We start from the raw sequence: 18,746 nt of genomic DNA, 5'->3' as shown, positions 1-18,746 counted from the left end.
TTCCTCACTATCATAGTAAGGCTAGTTGGACTCCAATAATATCCCAATATTTCACCTCAAAATGAGGAGTTGGAAGAATTGTCAACTCTACATATAAAATGAGAACCGACATGGATTTATCTTCAATAGGTGGACCATACTTATACTGACATTTCACAATTTTATTTGGTTTGACTTGATATTTTCTACCTAATGAGGGGTGATTTTGACCATAGAAGATATATGATATATTGATTTATATTTATTTTAATGACACTGAGAATGAAAATTATTAAAATAAGAGATTATATGAGAATCTTTGCTAGAAAACTTAAAGATGGAAAAATTGATGTGTGCATCCAAAGAAATAATGAACTTTAAGCTAGAGAAATATAAATGGATTTCCAAACAATCAATTGGATGGCCAGGATCATCTAATCAGTCAGTTAAATCTATGGATCTCCTTAAGATGTAGAACACAAAACAAACCATTTGGATGAAGAAAATATAAGATGGATGCTGGCTTAGCAACCTTAGACAATAAACACAAAACAAACCCAAAAAAGATCCATTCACACACACACACACAATCTAGTACCTGTTATTGTTTATACCATTAAACCCTACTACATCATTGCGTATTGGCATCCCAAGTCTATCCAACCGCCCCGATCCAGGATACGCCTTGTTTGTGAAGTTAGCATGTAATGTCAAAGCCTTCTGAGCACTTGACCTAGGATCCCCAACGAACCCGTAAACAGCACACCTCTTGACCGAACTAGATTTCTCAAACTCAAGCCGCTGTTTCGGGGCACTCTGTGATCTCACTTTAGCCCTCGATGATTCAGTGTTGGCCATGTAGTTCGGGTGGTCTGAGTACCCACTGAACACACTTCGTGAACAATCACTCTTAGTGGGAGTGAACGTGCCTCTCTTTGAACTACCAGGCCTTGAAGAAGCTGAGAAGAAATGTGGACTGTTTTCAGCTGTAGAAAAAGCTTCATCATCGACCTCATGGGGAAATCTTCGAGGGTACATCGACTGAACTTCGTCAGATGATGGACTTGAAGTTGATAGTTGAGCTGTTGTAGAATCCTTTGAGGGGGAGTCTATTGTCGTAAAGCTTTGACCAATTCGATCAAAAGACAAAGTATGCTGAGATGATTGGAAGATGTTCCCTCTTTTGGAGTTGAAGTGAGGTTTCCCGGGATCTATCTCAAGGATCTTGTCACTTTTATCATCATCAGTAGGACCAGATTTTATCGGTTTCTCTTTACGGTGGTCTGATGATCGTTCTTCCATCTGACGGTCGAAGTAATTCCTACCCATGTGTGTTTTCTCGAGGTCAAGTGTGTCCCTGCTGTTTGGCTTCGAGCCATTCCTCTGCACAAATTGATGGATGTGAACAAATTAAGAATTTCGCTACATTACTTATTAGACATATAGTTTGGCATGTAGTACACAAAAAAGATGTCGTTTGCATAACATAGGAAGACATACCTTGAGAGTGGAGGGCCGATCGTGTCTTGTACTGTTAGAGTGAATTGCACGTTCATATTTCTCAGGTGTTGCAGGACCCTACATGAAGATCAAATGAGAATTTTGTTATTTCCGTTGTCCATGTGAAGCACCAAGAGACAAGCAACGACACGGCATATTCTACTAAGGACGGATTCCAGTAGGAACTATTTCAACATTTTCTTCCAAAACATGCTTCAAAATTCTAAATTGTATAATCTCTACATATCTACTAATTGTAAGCTTTCTTTCTAATTTATTACAATTTGCAAAATGTCTATAATAAACTTCAAGGGGTCCAAAATAGAGCTCTTAAGAACATTGAATCAGTAGAAATATAATTGACAGGCGTAAAGCCTACTTACGGGTTGATGGGATAGTGAGGGCTTCTTGTAATGTTGGGTTTCTGGAATATGGGCACGTCCCGCTCGAGCTCTAGCTTGGACTCGAACCAATGCCTGCATGCGCCGCATAGTATCTACGGTCTTCTTTCTCATGATGTGCCCTCTCACCAGTGCCTGAAGCTTCACCAATCCTTTTAGTGCCCTCAAAGCTCTCCTTGCCTTCAAAAATAAACTAAATAGAATCAGACCAGGCCCAAGTAAGACTACTTCAATGGTTCTTGGAGTCCATTTTCCAATATAATCCAAGTGGGTCAACCCAATGCAACCTAAATTAAACTGATCACATCCTAATGCCAAGGACCTAATCCCTCATTGTGTAGGGCCTGTTAGACACTCAAGCTCTCTCCCCAAAACAGCTCAAGTCAGCCTTACCCAAAGTGTCCCAGGCATTACCACGCACTAGGGGCACTAAGCAATGAAGGTCTAGGTCCATGACCCAAACCATAAACAGATTAGTTCAACCCAATAAAGCGCCAACTAACGATAACAGAAAGTTGATTCATAGCAAAACAAACATCCAACTCCCAAAGTTGTTTCAACCCAAATCATAAAAATGATTTGGTTCAACCGGTTAACCGACCCGACCAATCTTCAGGTCACATGATGGTGCTACAAACACAAGTACACAACAAAATAATCCATAAAGCACCCATTGTAGGATACTAATCATTAATTAAAGTTCACTAATTAAAAGCAAAAAAACAGCTTTCTTATAAGGCGCGAAAAGGACTCAAAATTTGAAGTAGTTAGTGGGGGTGGGGGGAGCCCAAGAGCTTTTACATTTACACACAATTCAACTTGAAATTTTTTAAAACCTTAAAAGTGTTGTAGGGCCTTGTGAGAGGAGAAATCATTTTCTTCCCTAACACCAACATTCATAGAAAGTCTGACATTCGAGAAGACAACCGACACCTTAACTCACCAACCCCACCAAAATAAAAGAAAAAAAAAAAAGTTCACTAGCACGAGCTTCTGAATTCTGACTCGTCTGCTATAATACATACTCCACTACAATAATATATTACTACTGGTCCCCCCACAAAGCCAGCACATATCCACCCAATTTGTTTAGGTTACAGTTTTGACTCCATCACGAATTGAAAAAAAAAAAAAAAAAACATTTGTACATAAATTCGTACAACACTACTGTTCGAATTTAACTTCTACAAAGACATGGGTCAATGGAAATTCCCCAAAAGTCAAACTGACATTGATGGAATTATTTTCAATGGTTGTGATCAGCTGATCAGAAGAATTGGATTGAATGATGGGTTGGTTTGCAATCCAATCCAACATTTATATTTACCCTCTGAAATTAAAATCCTTTGAATTAAAGTAGCCGCCAATGATAAAAGAAAGCTTCTTTAATATGGATAAAAAGGGTAAAATAGTCATTTAATATGGAAGAGAATCGATTCTCTTTGGTTTGAAATTGACTAGAATGTGATTTTATGAGAATTAAAGGTCACGGGTAGAACAATACCACCAAGGCGCATTTTAGCACTTTGCCCAGACCTTAAAACCAAGAACAAAAACGGAAACCATGACCATTAGAAGGAAATACTATATATCTTGAAAATAACGAAAATACCCACACTCGGAAACCAGAATTTGCAGGAACCAGAAGGCTAAAAACGACTTTTCCTTAAATTATTAAAAAAAAAAAAAAAAGAGAACAGAAACCAGATTAAACCCAAAAAAAAAAAACGCGTTTTTTTGGGCTACTTAACGCAAACGTTATTGCGAAACTCGAAGTACATTAATTACAGGTTTCCTTGGGATTTGTTCCTTAGAGTATCCCTAGGGAATTGTTCAAATCTCAGCTGTTCGTTGGAATCGAAAAACTTTTCTGGTTCATTTTTATAATTTAAAAAGAATTCAAGAGTAATTTCGGGAAATAGTTAAAGAGAAATTACTACCAAGTACTAACCAGATAACCTCGAAACGCTGCTTGGATCTTAACAGAAGCCCAATCTTCTCTCCTCAAACCACTCGCACTAACGTACGCCGCGGCGCATCTTCCACTGCTAGTCAATTTCACCACCGCCGCGGCGGCTTGCGCCGCTGCAACTGCGGCTTCAGCCACCGCGGCGGTGGCTGCAGCTACAGCTATAGCGTGCTTGTTAGGATCGATTCCATCGATGTACGGATGCGACAAAGATCCCTCCCTATAAGATCCCCTTCTTTCATTAACGTGCACCGGTGGCGCTGTACTCTCTTTCTCTTTGAAAGATCTGACAAAGCTCCATCTCTTCTTATCCTTCACTGGCTTCGTGTCTGACACACCAGACACGTTTGGGGACGAAGATGAATCCTTCTTCCCTCCCAATAGACTACGAAACCACCTAGCGGTTTTCCCCATATAGAGAAACTACCAGAAGACAGGTAGTGGTTTTGAAAATGGGTTTTGGTTTCCAGTTAAAATCTCCATTGGAGAGAGAGAGAGAGAGAGAGAGAGGAGGGATGAAATAAGCTTAAGTGAGAGAGCTGAATAGATATATGGAAATATTGAAGGGTAATATTGTAAATTTAAATTAATAAATTAATAAATTAAGAATGTCAAGTCTTGTCAAAATATATATATAAATTGAAAAAAAAAAAATAGATGAAGAAGCAAATCGTCGGTCCCGATATGACTCAGAGCAGTACATGTGTTTTATTTACTATTTTTTTTTCTTTTTTCTTCCTGACTTTTTTTATTGAAATGACAATGCTACCCTCCTTGTGCTCTGTAAAATGACTATGATAACCTTTTACTTCTCTATGATTAGTTGACTTGTCGTGTCGTTGCCCGTAAACCTTTATATTGTTAAAAGATATTCTATTGCCACACCAACTTTTGCTAAGAGCATTTCAATTCATATGAAACTAACACTAGGGGTGCAACTTCATTCGGTTCAAACCGATAACCGAATCAAATCGTGAAATTTGGATTGGTTTGATTCGGTTTAAATTAATATCGATTCGGTTTCGGGTTTAGAAAATAAAAAATCGATGAATTCGATTCGATTCTCGATTCAGGTAATATAAAAATCCGAACCAAATCGAAAACCGAATTCCTATTAATTTTAAATAAAACATTTAATTTTTAATTTTTAATTTTTATAAAACTAACATAACCCTCATCTCTCTCGTTTCTCTCTCTTTTTCGTCTCTCACGCTTGTCTCTACAACCTGTTGCCAGCAACTGCCACCGACTGATGAATCTCTCTCTCTGATCTCTGCGACCTGCTGCCAATCTGCACTGGCTGATCACTCGTCTCTCTCACTTTCGATCATCTCTGCAACCTGTCGTCAGTGGTTGCCATGGGTTGATCAATCTCTCTCTCTCTCTCTGTGATAGATTGCCAGCCTGCCACCGGCTGATCTCATCTCTGTGACCGACTGTCAGCCTACCATCGACTGATCTCGTCTCTGCGACAGGCTGCCAGTCTGCCACCGACTGATTTCTCTCCCTCTACGACTGCGATTCACGATCAAACCGTAAGTCTCCTCGCAACCCATGGAATCGAATCGAACCAAACCGAATAAAGGTCGGTTTGGATTGGTTCGATTTTAGAATAATTCGATTCGATTTTGGTTCTCATATGATGGAATCGATCTTGATCGATTCAATTTTGCTCTAATCCGAACCAACCCGAATCAAGTTGCACCCCTAATTAGCACATATATTGGGGTACTTTTAGTAAAAGTTGAAGTGGCAATAGAAACTCTCTTCTTTTATGTTATAATTTATTTTAAAAAATTGCAACGTTGATATGCATTGTTTAATATTTCATTAAAATGCATAGAATAATTTCATATAATTTATAATATTACTTACATCCATCAATCTTGAATCCCAAATAATAAAATTGCAAATTGTAACAAAACTTTTGATACATTGGTTCAAAACAGCAATTTATTCACCTAAAAAATTAATATATTGCATACACAAAAATTTATTGGCGCTAGGATAAAAAATTGAGAGTTGCTATTGCCACACCAACTTTTACTAATGCCTCACCCATTTGTATGTAAATCACCGAAGAATTGCACACAATTGGTGTGGCAATAGTAGCTCTCTAAAAAAAAGATCACATCCGATCCCCAAACACACTTGAGTTGGTGCGTTTGTTTTCATTCACTGCCATTAGTCTTGGCTGAAGTTCCGGCTGTCCTCCTATTCAGACACGTGTCCTACAATGGAGAAAAATGGTTTGAGTGGTGGTTGCGAAATCGTGTCCTTCGGACATTAGAGTGAAAGAAAATTGAGTTGTGCTGAGGTGACACAAACGGAGGCACAAAGATGACAAATGACATGGTGTCGCCCACATTACCGTAGATGTTTTTCGACAAGATACAAATAAAAAATATCTACGGTTATGCACGCACCACCACATCATTTTTTACATATTTTTGTTTCCGTTCGTGTCATTCCAACATTTTTCAAGAAAATTAGGTAGAGAGACATGATAGGGTCAACAAATATTTGAAAACTGACAAATCCTTGCAACTGTTTACATATGAAGAAAAGAAAGGAAAAAAAAAAAACACCTCTGTCAAGAAACTTTAAACTTTGGTCAATTAACTCTTGAATTTGATGGAACTTTGTGGGTGAAAATAAGTCTTTGTACCTTAGGACAGAGTGTTATTCAGACCCCATATACATTTTGTCACCACTTGGTCTTAAAAAGCAGCAAAACTCTCTTACATACCTTAAAAATGAAAATAAGTTGGTTCTATTTAATTAAACTGTGCTTTAAAAAAAGGAATCATACATTCCATTCTTGTTCATAGTTGAGTTATAATTTCACGACGAATTTTGTAAGTCTCATAACTTCCAATTAACTATAACCAAATCTTTACTATTATAACGACACAAGACGGAGTGGCGGACTAGAAGTGGTTTGATACCAAAATTTGAATTTCAAAATTACCCCTAACTTAACATTTGAACTTAATATAATTGAAGTCATTTTCATCAAAATCCAATAAAATTGCAATCTAACGACTTCTTTACTTTTATATGATGAGAGAAAGTGGAGTAGAAATGATTACACTATAATTTGGATTCCAAAAATCCCCCTTACCTTAACATTTAAACACAATATAATCAGGGTCTCTTGGTCAAGAACAAAAAAAATTGCAATTGCACCCCTAAAATCGCGTTGGGAAAAGTTTTCAAAATATGTAATCTTCAAAATCACCTTTTATTTAATATTTTAAATTACAAATAACCCCTTTAGATACATGTGTGTTTGCACATGCCACCTTCCAGTAGTTCTTAATAAATATAATCATTTATGGGTAATAACTATTTAATAAACTTTTAACATTTATCACCTTTAGATCATATGTGCAACTAAATCTACACAGATGAAAGTTTGGGAAGATTATCAGTTAGATTAAAGTATATAAAAAAAAAGGTCTAGTTTGGAGTATTTAGTTTCTTCTTATTCAAACAAACATTCCATGGATGTTGAGCATGCAACATCACCAGATTGATGTAATGGAAAATGAGGAAAGAATCCAAATAAGATATTTGATTATCTCTATTATTACCCAATAAGTTAGGAAGATTAAAAGTTGGATTTGGAGAAGTGGACCAGAGAAATCAGATAAGTATCTACTGGGGTTCCACACAATTTCTAATGAAAATCACTTGACACAGGAAGACAAATAAAGATTTTTAGGTGATTTTAGATATGAATAATTCTGAAGTGACCTCAAGATTATACCTCACACACCGCACTTTCCTGACATAGAAGTGTGTAGGAACCATAGATACTTTTTATTGAGATATGAGTGAAAACTATGGTTCCTACACACTTCCATGTCAAAAAACTGAGATACTATCTTGAGGTCACTCCAGCATGACATTTTTTTGTTAATATAATTAAAATATAATTTCAATAAGATGGTCGAGATGACCGATGCAAAGAAACAATATAAGGAGGGCGCAATTAAACAGAGGCAACGCTACAAATATGGTCTCATCTTACAACAAAATCTTCAAAACAGCCCCCCGCCCCCCCCCCCCCCCCCCCCCCCCCCCCTCAAAAAAAAAAAAAAAACTCATTGAATGCATTGCATCAAAAAAGCAGCGAATGCAAGATACTCCACAAAAGTCTCTCGGCATCTCCAAAAAGCCCCCCAAGTTTAGATGACCCTACCCATGTTTTCGAAATGTTGATCATAACCCTATTGACCTCGCTCTTTTCCAAGATGCATATGTAAAATGATCTATATACCCTCATCGTCAACCTTTGGACAAGACCACCCCGATTCTTCCACCGAAAACCTGTTATCTTTGACCTCTCTCTCTCTCTCTCTCTCTCTCCTTCAACCTTCAAGCCTCGAGAACAAGATCGATAAAAATTTTAAGTAGAAGAATTGAGGGTTTTTTACAAGAGGTTGAAGAAGATGTATTGATGACAAAGTGTTAAACACATGAGATACATCTTCTAATGATTTGGATGTAATTACTTTTTGTTTATTTATGTAATTTTTGCTCAAATGCATTTTCCAGTCCTTGTAATGTCTATATCAATAAAACAGTAGAAAAAATGGGTGACAACTGCAATTTCTGTGCAAGGTGGTCTCTGGTCCCTAGGTTCATAAGAAGAAACCCATACCAAAGAACACAAACAAACATTCTGATAAAGAAAAAAAGAATAAAAACAGTAAAGCCCAGACTCTCCAAAATGAAAAATAAATTCAAATGTTTGTTTCTCTTGTATTTTTCTCAGAGTTCGAGGAAACTGGGTCGCATTCATTTCCCAACCCTTAACAGCCCTCTTGTCATTCTTGGAATGGTGCCAACTGTAGTTACTATTTAGGTAGTATGGTCCCTGTTTCAGAACAAAAATGCTCCACACATGCACCCCTACCCACATTTTCAACACTCTGCCTGTCCTGTAATAAGAAAGAGATGTAGCTAGTAGCCTTGTACTAAAGTATGCTATAAGTGATTTCTTGACAAGCGACCGAATTTTAGTTTAAACCAGAAATTCCAACCCAATTGTCATACTATTTTCTTTCTTAGTTTTTCTTAGGTCTTAGTATTTTTTTTTTTTTTTTTAAAGTGTATGGAAGGCGAATAGTTGTTACCTAAAGGTCACAATTCATTCATAGAATCTAGTTTATAAACATTAAACTACGTAACAAGGCACTAATTCATGCATTTTTCAACTTCAATACTTTTGTTCGTCCAGTGTTTTTTTTTTTTTTATGTTTTAGCTGTATTTTCTTTGGCCGGCAATCTCAACCAGCCTGGTTAATGAATTTTTTTTTTTTTTAAATCTGTAAAATTTTCTTTATGGCTTAAATTTCAAGTTCATTTCATTAAATTTAAAGAATAAATAAATAAATAAAAGGAAGACAAGCTAATGAATGAGCCCAGTAACTCAGACGGGAGACCTGACTGCTCATCAAAGCATCACAGTTGGGTTGTTTCTTTCTTCAAAAACCGAACTTGCATCAAATGGGTAGATTGGTCAAACTCATCCAATCAGCCAACTCTCGAAATTGGATCAATGACATATATCGTTATTTATTAATCATTATAGTGGAAATTGAAAACCAAGAACTCTGAATATTAAGAGAACGTGAAATGTTTAATTATCTACTCTCCAATTTGGCCTCTGCAGTTGGTATAGAACAAAAAAAATCGCATTCAATACCAAAACAACGGTACAGGAATGATACTGTCACAACAGTCAAAAGTTTGTAAAATTAAATAAACATGGAAGCCGACATCTTTAATGTGCATGGGTACCCGTATGCACAGGTTTTGGATAAAGCTCCATCAACCCACACTAGTAGGTCAAGGTAATATATATATGTGCAACAAAAACATAAAAGACCTGGAGATTCAAAGTCTTCTTGCTGTCCTAAGGTTGTATTCATGCTTTAGAAGATTGGCCCTGAGCAACATCGACCTAACATCACGATCGAACTCACTTCCAGTCTGTAGGACCCGTTGGAATGTCGTGTTCCTCTGATCAGCATGTCGAGCGTACAAAATTTTATTATGCGAGTCAATCCGAGCCTGTGGATTTGACCAGAGTGATCAATTAAGCATAAATGTATATTTTTTATTTTTAAGATATAAGAATATATGGAGAACAGATAAATGAAAGTTTATAGATAAAATCCCCTTGGTTAGGAAGACCATGGCCAACACCAAAACAAAAAAACCAAAACGGCAACCTAGGAATTTAGTCCAATGAGAAGATCCAATCTAAACACAAAATCCACTCAGAACAGCCGTTTTTAGTACCCATGTCAAATTAAAACTTGAACTGTAAAGGAAAAGGGGAAGATCAGTCCAAACCATACCTGAATCTGGTTGTCAGTAATCAAAGCTTCTAGTTCTTTCTCAAGCCCTGCGACATTCGTTTTGAAGGCACTGGCCATCATTCGCAGATCAACAGACAGGAATGGGTGTGTATATTGGATGAGGGCTTTGTGACGGATTTGGTTATATAGTGTCTCAACATGATCATGCAAATGGATATCAAGCAATAAATTTGCTTTGAGATTTTCAAGATACTCAAGGCATGAAGCATAATGGCTGCAACAGCAAAAAACAATTAGTCAAAAAGTGAAAGACTAGAATGTTTAAACCCTCAAGATCTATTGTAAGGGTAGACCGAGGTTATTACATGCCAATCAAAGAAAGCCATATTTGTGTCAGAAAAGAGCGGTGCAGTTGACTAAAATAACCAAGGAAGAGCTTAACAAAACATATATTTAAGGATGAAAGGGAACAAAGGATTCCCCAATAAATAGCACAACCGACACAATAACCAATAAATAACATTTCTATGCTACTTCAAATTAAGGGTGACAATGGTACCCAATTACACATTTACCCGATGTACCTGAAACTGATTAAGTCGGTTTTGGGTCTACCATGATGGACCCAATAATTTTTCGGGTCCAGTTCTGTGTAGCTATCTTAAGGACCCAATAAGAATCAGGTCTTCATTAGGTCCCCAATTAGTAAATTATTGTTTTTTTTTTTTAAATATAATATATTGCAAAAAAGGCAAGCAAAATAAGTAAATTATTGTTTTTTATAACATTAAGAATAAAATTAGTAGGCTAATTAAATGCTAACAAAGAAATATCTTGAAGTAAATGTGCTTGAACTAAATTAAAGTATAAAAAGTGACTGTGAAGTCTTTAATTATTGCTTATCAAAAAAAATCTTTAATTATTTATCTTTCCAAATGTGAATTCTTTAATTATTATTTTTTTTTCTCTATGTGAACGTCCATTCATTTTTCACATTTTTATACAATTTCAACAACAAATAAATAGTTCATATCATAATTTTCTATTATTTTATTTACTTGAAGAATTCATTGTTAATCTTAAATTTCAATTGAGGAATTACAAGTTATATAGTTACATTTATACATAACTGTCTGTTTCATTGGATACTTATTATTTTTTTATCATTTGAAAAAATATAATCCATCTTAATGGGTATCGGAAATTTTTTAGGCCGGTTCTCGTTCAGAGAATCTCACGGCCGGAACCGAAATCGATAAGAAAATCTCGGTTCTGGTTCTGGTTCTCGGTACTTGGGGAACCCATCCAGAACCGACCCGTTGACACCCCTACCTCAGATTCAAGATAAAACTACAACATATCTAATCATTGTTACTTTCTCTTCAAATTTAGTTGACCAGCCTAACTTCTTTACCAAGGCTGCAAATGGAAGCTTAAAAGTTTTTTCCTTGGAATTTTGTTCCATAACAATTTCCATAAAAAGAAAAACTAATGCTGTTTTGATACTTTTCTAAGGAAAAAAAATTGTAAGGTTCCCTACAGAGCCAAAAAATAAATATAAATGTGAAAATGGAAGAACCTTGCGGCAAAAAAGATAACTAGAGGAGGCAATTCCAGGCAAAGTTCCATGTTACCCAGACTATGCTAGTTTGTCAATTCCAACACAGCTATCGGTAATTAGGCATACCAACCTGCCCTACAAATAGGATTATCAATCATCTACACAACCTTTGAGATGCACAGACAGATGTGTAGAGTGACAAGAATAATCTACAAATACATTATCTTTTTATCTTGAATTAACAATGAGACTATAATGGGATAAAAAAAAAATATTCTCATTGTAAATGGTGCCCAATTTACTCATTTCTCCTGTCGGGCAGAATGATAACAAACACACTAAGTCATGATAGAAGTTAAGATGCAGATGACGGATAACCGAACAGTCATCAGTTTTCATATTGCTTTACCTTGAATAGAAATCATTGATAATCTCCCTTACTTCAGGTACTAGCTCTAAGAAGTTGCGGAAGTTGAGATTGTCCATCACCTTATTCTGCAGAACAAGGTAACAAAAGAAAATAATTTAGGCTCTGTTGTCTGTCCTGTAAGTTTGAGAATAAGAAAATCACAAATTTAATTTAAGAGGTAAAAATGTTAATACCTTTAACTCTGTCCTGTCAAAAGTAGCAAGTGCACAAAGTCCACCATATGTTGCTACGTCTTGGGGTGCAATGACTTCTGTGTAAGTGTTCCCCAATTCAGGACCTGTTTCCAAGAACTGCACGCAGACCCAAAAAAAAAATATTATGGTAAAATATTGTTTCCAATAGAAATCAAGAAGATCTATACAAGTTCTGTCCCTACACGACATGCATCTAGCTCTCAACTCCAAGCTTCTTTTATCATGGTCTCAATAAATAATGAATTTATCAAGAAAAGGGAAAGCAATTACAAAACTGAATCACTGAATGGCCAACATAAGTCTTAAATTTCCCTCACAAGTGAAGGAATTAACTATATCACAAGCTGCATGAAGAAAATGGACAAAATTGAACATAAAACAAATTCAAAATCTGATCAATAGCAAAAACTCATCTACATGGATCCCAACAACCACTTTATTCAAATTAATCAAAGGATAAGAGTTGCTTTATCTATAACAAAAACACGCATACACACACACACACACAAATGTGAAATTTAGTGGCAACATCCTCACTAATTGTTGTACCAGAACCTAATCATAAATCCTACCCCACTACATCCCTAGCCCCTCCTTGAACTTTATCCGCACTTTGCACGGGATATGCAAAACCATTCTTTATGAGCAGCCTACACCTCTTTTTAATTTGCAATAAAAGTCCCTCAATAATGTCCTCACCCATCCCATCTATTTCAAAATTTCCATAACAACCTCCCTCATAAATTCATATTACTCTTGACATTTCATAATACCATGCCACTAATCACGCTTGTGCACTTAAACCAACTCAAGTAAGTTCATGTCTTTCCACCCTTCCCTCCAGAATTACTCAAATTGGACATCATCTACTTTTTCTAAACTCAATTATAAGGAATTAATAATAGATGGAAAATATTTGAAAACTTATTACAGTATTATACGACCACAGCGGGGGAGAGGGAGAGGGAGAGAGGGGGGGAGAGTAATTTCCCACAATGAAATCTTTGTTTGCACTCTCACAAGTACCAACAACTTTCCATGTGCCAATTTAATATTTCATCTCTCCATGACAAAACTTCTCCCCTCACTAGTAATGAAATCATCATTTGCTCTGTATGATCCTAAATAATGATTGAGGCTTTCATTGAACTTCATCTTTTGTCAATAGGGTTCCTTGCCCAGCAATTATTAATATTACCATTGCAATCATAATACTCTACACCTTCGTTAGCATTTGGAAACATGTTTCAGATCCCGCTTTTGTCTTCCCACATTTGCGAGAAGTTTTTTATCCACCAAACATGGTAAAATTTCTCTTGTATCCTCATTTTTCAATGAAAATAACAAAATCACCCTCCTCATCCATCAAAGGGAACCACTTAACGCTTCTACTTATTTCTACTTGCACTAACCAAGCTCTAGTTGTAGTAGGCATTTATATGGAATCTCGACTCTAAGATTCCAAAACTTTGCTGCAAAAATTGGGGACAAATCATCTAAGCTGCTTCTTACAAGAACACTTCTATCATTTGTCTTCTATTTTTTTTTTTCTTTTGTTATCTTCCCTCTTCTTCGAAGTTGTATTTTTTGCATAACATAATATTACAGGAACAAATCTTAAGGGAACATGGAATGTGGTGCGAAAATTAACAAGGTTTTGCTAGGATTTCACTATACATGCTATTAACTAATAATTAAATTTTAACGCAAAATTCCAATCCCATGCTGACCCTATTTAACATTTTTTGCATTTCTATAAACTCCAAAAGAAACATATCACTGCAGCCATATCAAACAGCTATAGTTTGCCAGTTTAACATATTAAACAACTTCTTTCACGGTAAACACTTATAATGAACTATTCACATCGAAGGTACGTGGTGATGATGATGATGATGATATTGCAAGGAGAGAAAAAAAATGATTCACAAACAAACCTTGCGAGCGGCATGTTTATACTTTTTAGTCTCCAAGTGGGCTAACCCTGCAACACAACGTAGTTTCGCAATTGTAATGGGGTCCAGAGCCTCCGGAGCTTGCTCTGCTTTACTGACATAGTTTGTGACATGTGCGAACTGGCCCATCTCAATGCTGACTAAAATCGCATTCAGACACATCTGAATGATGTGCTTTGACGTAGTGCAATAATCCCGGGTACGAGCATAATTCTTAAAAGCGTCCCCAAGTGCACCATGCGCATAGTAAAAATCTCCAAAATCATTGTACCCCATTCTGATGCTCTCTTTGATCAAATTTGTCTGCTTAAAATTAAATGTAAAGGATCAAATAAACAAATGAGAACAAAAGAACTTTAGTTACATAATTTGCTAATAAAGATATCAGCAAGCCAAATCCCACAATGCACAAGGAGAAAAATATGTGAAATTTCTCTCATATGTACCAGCAAACAAAAGTCAAGTAGCAGTCTTACCATTGAAATCTGTTTTCTTATATAGGTAAAGGTGTAGTGGTTAGCAAGTGAAGCTGGGTTCAAGGGGTTTTGAACCTTAGGACATGGGTACAACACTCCACACATCTTACCAACTTAGCTAAGTTGGCACTTCAAAAACCGGCAATTATCACAAACAAGGTAAATCTAATATCACCTCACCATAGATATCTTTTTAGAAGAAAAAAATCCTTTCTAATACATCTAGTCGGATTTGGCAATATAACTATAGAAAGAAAGAGACTAAGGGTATGTTTGATTGCACATGGAAAATAGGGTGGAAAATGACATTTTTCATGTATTTGATTGCATTTTTTCATGAAAATTGATTTTCCACCTCAATCAAAAAGTCCACCAAAACATGGATTTCACTTTCCCGCCCATATGGGTGGGAAAGTAAAATCAACCCATATTTTCCATCCCCAAAATATTATTTTCTTCTTCCCCACTAATATCTTTTTCTTCCTTACTACCATAGCCACCATCACACTAACGTCGCCGTCATCTCTCTCTCTCTCTCTCTCTCTCTCTCTCTCTCTCCTTCTCATTCCCTCACCTCCACTGCCACCACGTTCTCCCATCTTCTTCCTCACCTCCGCAGCCACCACAACCACGTCCTCCCCCTCCCTCCCTCCCTCCCTCCCTCTTATCATTTTCCAAGCCTCTTCTTCTCTGCCCCAAGCCTCTCCCTCTCCTCTCATCTTCTTTCTCCTCCTCCTCCTCCTCCTCTCCTTCTTCCTCATATGTCTTAGATAATTTTTCCATGATTTTATCCAAATAAAATCAAATAGGTATATTTGATTGCATGGAAAGTGACTTTCCATGGAATTTAAAATCCATGGAAAAATAATGGTGAAAAATAGATAGGGTTGGAATATCAAATTCCATTGTTTGATTTAACTTGGATAAAATCATGGGAAAAATATCTGAGGAAGATGATAAGAAGAAAAAGAAGAAGAAGGTGAGGAGGAGGAGGAGAAAGAAGATGGGAGGAGAGGGAGAGACTTGGGGCGGAGAAGAAGAGGCTTGGGAAATGATAAGAGAGAGGGAGAGAGGAGGATGTGGTGGTGGTGGCAGCGGCAAAGAAGAAGACAAAGAGAGAGAGAAAGAGAGATGGTGACGACGGCGAGGTTAGTGTGATGGAGGCTATGGTGGTGGTAGGAAAGAAGAAGATATAAGTGGGGAAGAATAAGATGATATTTTGGGGATGGAAAATATGAGTTGATTTCACTTTCCCACCCATATGGGTGGGAAAGTGAAATCCATGTTTTGGTGGACTTTTTGATTAGGGCAGAAAATCAATTTCCATGGTAAAATGCAATCAAACACATGAAAAATGTCATTTTTCATGGAATTTGATTTTCCATGTGCAATCAAACATACCCTAAGCTAAAATATATTTCCATTTCAACACATGATAATAAATAAATATTTTTGTTCCTACTCTCCTATTTGAGCTACATGTAAAGAGATTCCACACAAATTTCACACCATCTGTCAACCTGAAGCAATTGTCCTTCATGCAAGCTTGGACCTGTGGTGCAAGCCTAAAGCTCACACACATATTCTCTCCTAATTGAATTAAACAACTTAAATAATTAAAATAACATCTGTAAACATGATTTTACGAGTTTGCTTCTGTTTTTTTTAGTGTTGGCAATGTTGGGTCTTTCAAGAAAAGGCTTTTATGGCATCAACTGCCTTTTGATGTTTGTTGGAGCCTATAAAATGAATGGAATTATAGAATGTTCGAAGGGAATGAGCATTCGGTTTAGCATCTCTGGTTTTATCTTTATTTGGTGTCTTCTTTGAAGACTTACTTTTCAGATGGGATTCGATTTGTTATCAAAGGGGCTAATCTTTGTAACTTCTCCTCATCAATGGTCAATTCAACCATCACTCTCTCAATATAAATTACACTAATGTATTCCAAAAATAAATAACGAGAAAGATGACAGCTGCAGCAAATTATTACAGAAGGGTCTTGATATATGTTGAAATAAACCAACCAAGACAATGGCAACCAACTTTGATATCAACGGTACTAATCTAGTTGAATTTGGTGACTTCATCTTTTTATTTGTTCTTAGCCTGTGACTTGATTTCATTGGTAATTGCATGTTATTCTAATTTGTAATTTCTTAACTTCTATCTGGTAATACAGTAATAATTTATTGTGTGGTGATTCTGTCACCCAGGCATTGGCATCAGTACATTGTATTTCAACCATGTACTTTTGTCTTTTAAATGCACTTGGAACAACCAAAATTGAAATAATAATATTGTAGTTTATAACTTGAATATCCCCTTCTCTCAATAACTTACCAAGGTAACATTGTAAGATTCTACATTAACCCGCTTATCCTACAATTAGGGTTTATCGTCATCTTTTTTTTTGTAACTTTGCTAGCCTTCTAATCCAAATCACAACAAAATTCAACTAACTTCATAGATTTATCAGTGAAAGCCAATCCAAAAATATCCAATTCAACCCCTTCAACACTTGTGAGTCTGAGTCCATATCAGTTCGGGAGAGATCAATTTGATAGCTTGACCCAATGAAAGTCAAAATATTAATAGTGTAGTTTATAACTTGAATTTCCCTTTCTCTCAATAACTTACCAAGGTAACATTGTAAGATTCTGTATTAATCATCTTATCCTACAATTAATGTTTATACGACCCATCCTCTTTTTTTTAGTAACTTTTCTAGTCTTCTAATTCAAACTACAACAAAATTCGACTAACTTCATAAATTTATCAGTGAGAGCCAATCCAATCCAAACCCTTTAAAACTTGTGAAGCTGTGAGTCTGAATCCAATCTCTAAGATTCTAAGACAATGAATAAACCCCTAATAAATCCAAATCAACGAATAGATTCAGTAACAGTTAAGAATGCGTACCCTACAATTAGGGTTTGTACGACTCATACTCTCGTTTTTTTTCGTAACTTTTCTAGTCTTCTAATCCAAATTAGAACAAAATTCAACGAACTTCATAAATTTATCAGTGAGACCCACTCAAATTCAAACTCATTTAACACTTACGAATTTGTGAGTCTGAATCCAATCTCTACGTTTCTAAGACCATAAATAAAACACTAATCAATCCGAAATTTCCGAATCAACAAATAATCTCTGTAACAATTAATAACTAACAGAGCTTAAAATATACCCTATAAGCGTTCAACTCGTTCTCGAGCTTCTCTTTCCTCATCTCAGCTCTTCGATCAACACTGTCGGACCAAACCTGGTCCATCTGATAAGCTGGCCCTAACCGCCCATCGATCTTCTGTACAACTTCTCTGAAGAGCTGAGTATTCTCGCCCTTCTTGATCTCGTCGTAAGCCATTCGAAGCGCTTCGAGTTGCATCGCTTGGCTTCCACATCGATCTGCTATGAAGAGAAGCCTCGTAATCTTCGTTCTTCCTTTGTAGAGACTCGCATAGGATTCTATGTCCATCTGTTCGCTGCCTATGATTGGTTTGCTTCGCTTATCATCGACTCCATTAGAGCAGATGTCCTCGATCATGGTTCCTGATCCGTCTTCTTCGCCTTCCATGGCTGCTCTCCTGCAAACCAAACCCTAGAGAGTTCTAGTTCTCAGGCCCCATGGTTTTAAAACTCGGAATTATCGTCTCGTCCCGACGGATACCGAGTTGACCCTCTTGAGTCATCTCGATATGTAGAATAAAATCCTTTAACTCAGTTTAGAGTTATTAATTAATATTTGAATTTGTAAATAATTAAAATTTTCCCAACAAATAATAACTTTAGAAGATTATTAGTCACATATTCATATTTTTTATCTAGATAATATATATTTAAACTAATTTATTAATTAATATTTGAATTTATATCAAACAATTATAATTTTTTTAAATAATAGTATTATAAAATAAATAGTCACGTGTTCATATTTTTATCT

At 36.2% G+C, this 18,746-nt stretch overlaps 2 protein-coding genes across 2 annotated transcripts; both read right to left on the bottom strand.

Annotated features, from left to right (window-relative positions):
• Positions 1-451: 451 nt before the first annotated feature.
• LOC147393636 (protein IQ-DOMAIN 22-like) lies at positions 452-4,368 on the bottom strand. The gene is made up of 4 exons (XM_086456326.1): positions 3,832-4,368; positions 1,863-2,060; positions 1,480-1,557; positions 452-1,362 (listed from the first exon to the last, which is right to left on the bottom strand). Exons 1-4 carry the CDS (start codon positions 4,261-4,263, stop codon positions 571-573), a joined length of 1,500 nt encoding a protein of 499 aa, XP_086312452.1. The 5' UTR covers positions 4,264-4,368; the 3' UTR covers positions 452-570.
• A 5,164-nt stretch (positions 4,369-9,532) lies between these two features.
• On the bottom strand, positions 9,533-18,422 carry FUS6 (COP9 signalosome complex subunit 1). Its single transcript, XM_086455747.1, has 6 exons — positions 17,994-18,422; positions 14,307-14,627; positions 12,349-12,465; positions 12,155-12,240; positions 10,224-10,458; positions 9,533-9,933 (listed from the first exon to the last, which is right to left on the bottom strand). Exons 1-6 carry the CDS (start codon positions 18,378-18,380, stop codon positions 9,757-9,759), a joined length of 1,323 nt encoding a protein of 440 aa, XP_086311873.1. The 5' UTR covers positions 18,381-18,422; the 3' UTR covers positions 9,533-9,756.
• Between the last annotated feature and the right edge of the window lie 324 nt (positions 18,423-18,746).

Source organism: Akebia trifoliata, chromosome 10 (assembly GCF_017979445.1).
Source record: "Akebia trifoliata isolate Shusen 1 chromosome 10, ASM1797944v1, whole genome shotgun sequence".
NCBI lineage: Eukaryota > Viridiplantae > Streptophyta > Magnoliopsida > Ranunculales > Lardizabalaceae > Akebia > Akebia trifoliata.
Note: the sequence above shows the minus strand (reverse complement) of the source record. Positions and strands in the feature narration are given on the sequence as shown.

Bases quoted from the DNA above. Each gene is read 5' to 3' on its own strand.
- LOC147393636 (XM_086456326.1), bottom strand. From the start codon at position 4,263: ATGGGGAAAACCGCTAGGTGGTTTCGTAGTCTATTGGGAGGGAAGAAG. The intron at 1,558-1,862 runs GTAAGTAGGCTT...ATCTTCATGTAG, and splicing joins CCTCACTATCCCATCAACCC to GGTCCTGCAACACCTGAGAA. The intron at 1,363-1,479 runs GTATGTCTTCCT...CAATTTGTGCAG, and splicing joins ATCGGCCCTCCACTCTCAAG to AGGAATGGCTCGAAGCCAAA.
- FUS6 (XM_086455747.1), bottom strand. From the start codon at position 18,380: ATGGAAGGCGAAGAAGACGGATCAGGAACCATGATCGAGGACATCTGC. The intron at 12,466-14,306 runs GTTTGTTTGTGA...GTCTGCGTGCAG, and splicing joins ATAAACATGCCGCTCGCAAG to TTCTTGGAAACAGGTCCTGA. The intron at 10,459-12,154 runs GTAAAGCAATAT...TTGCTGTTGCAG, and splicing joins ATCAATGATTTCTATTCAAG to CCATTATGCTTCATGCCTTG.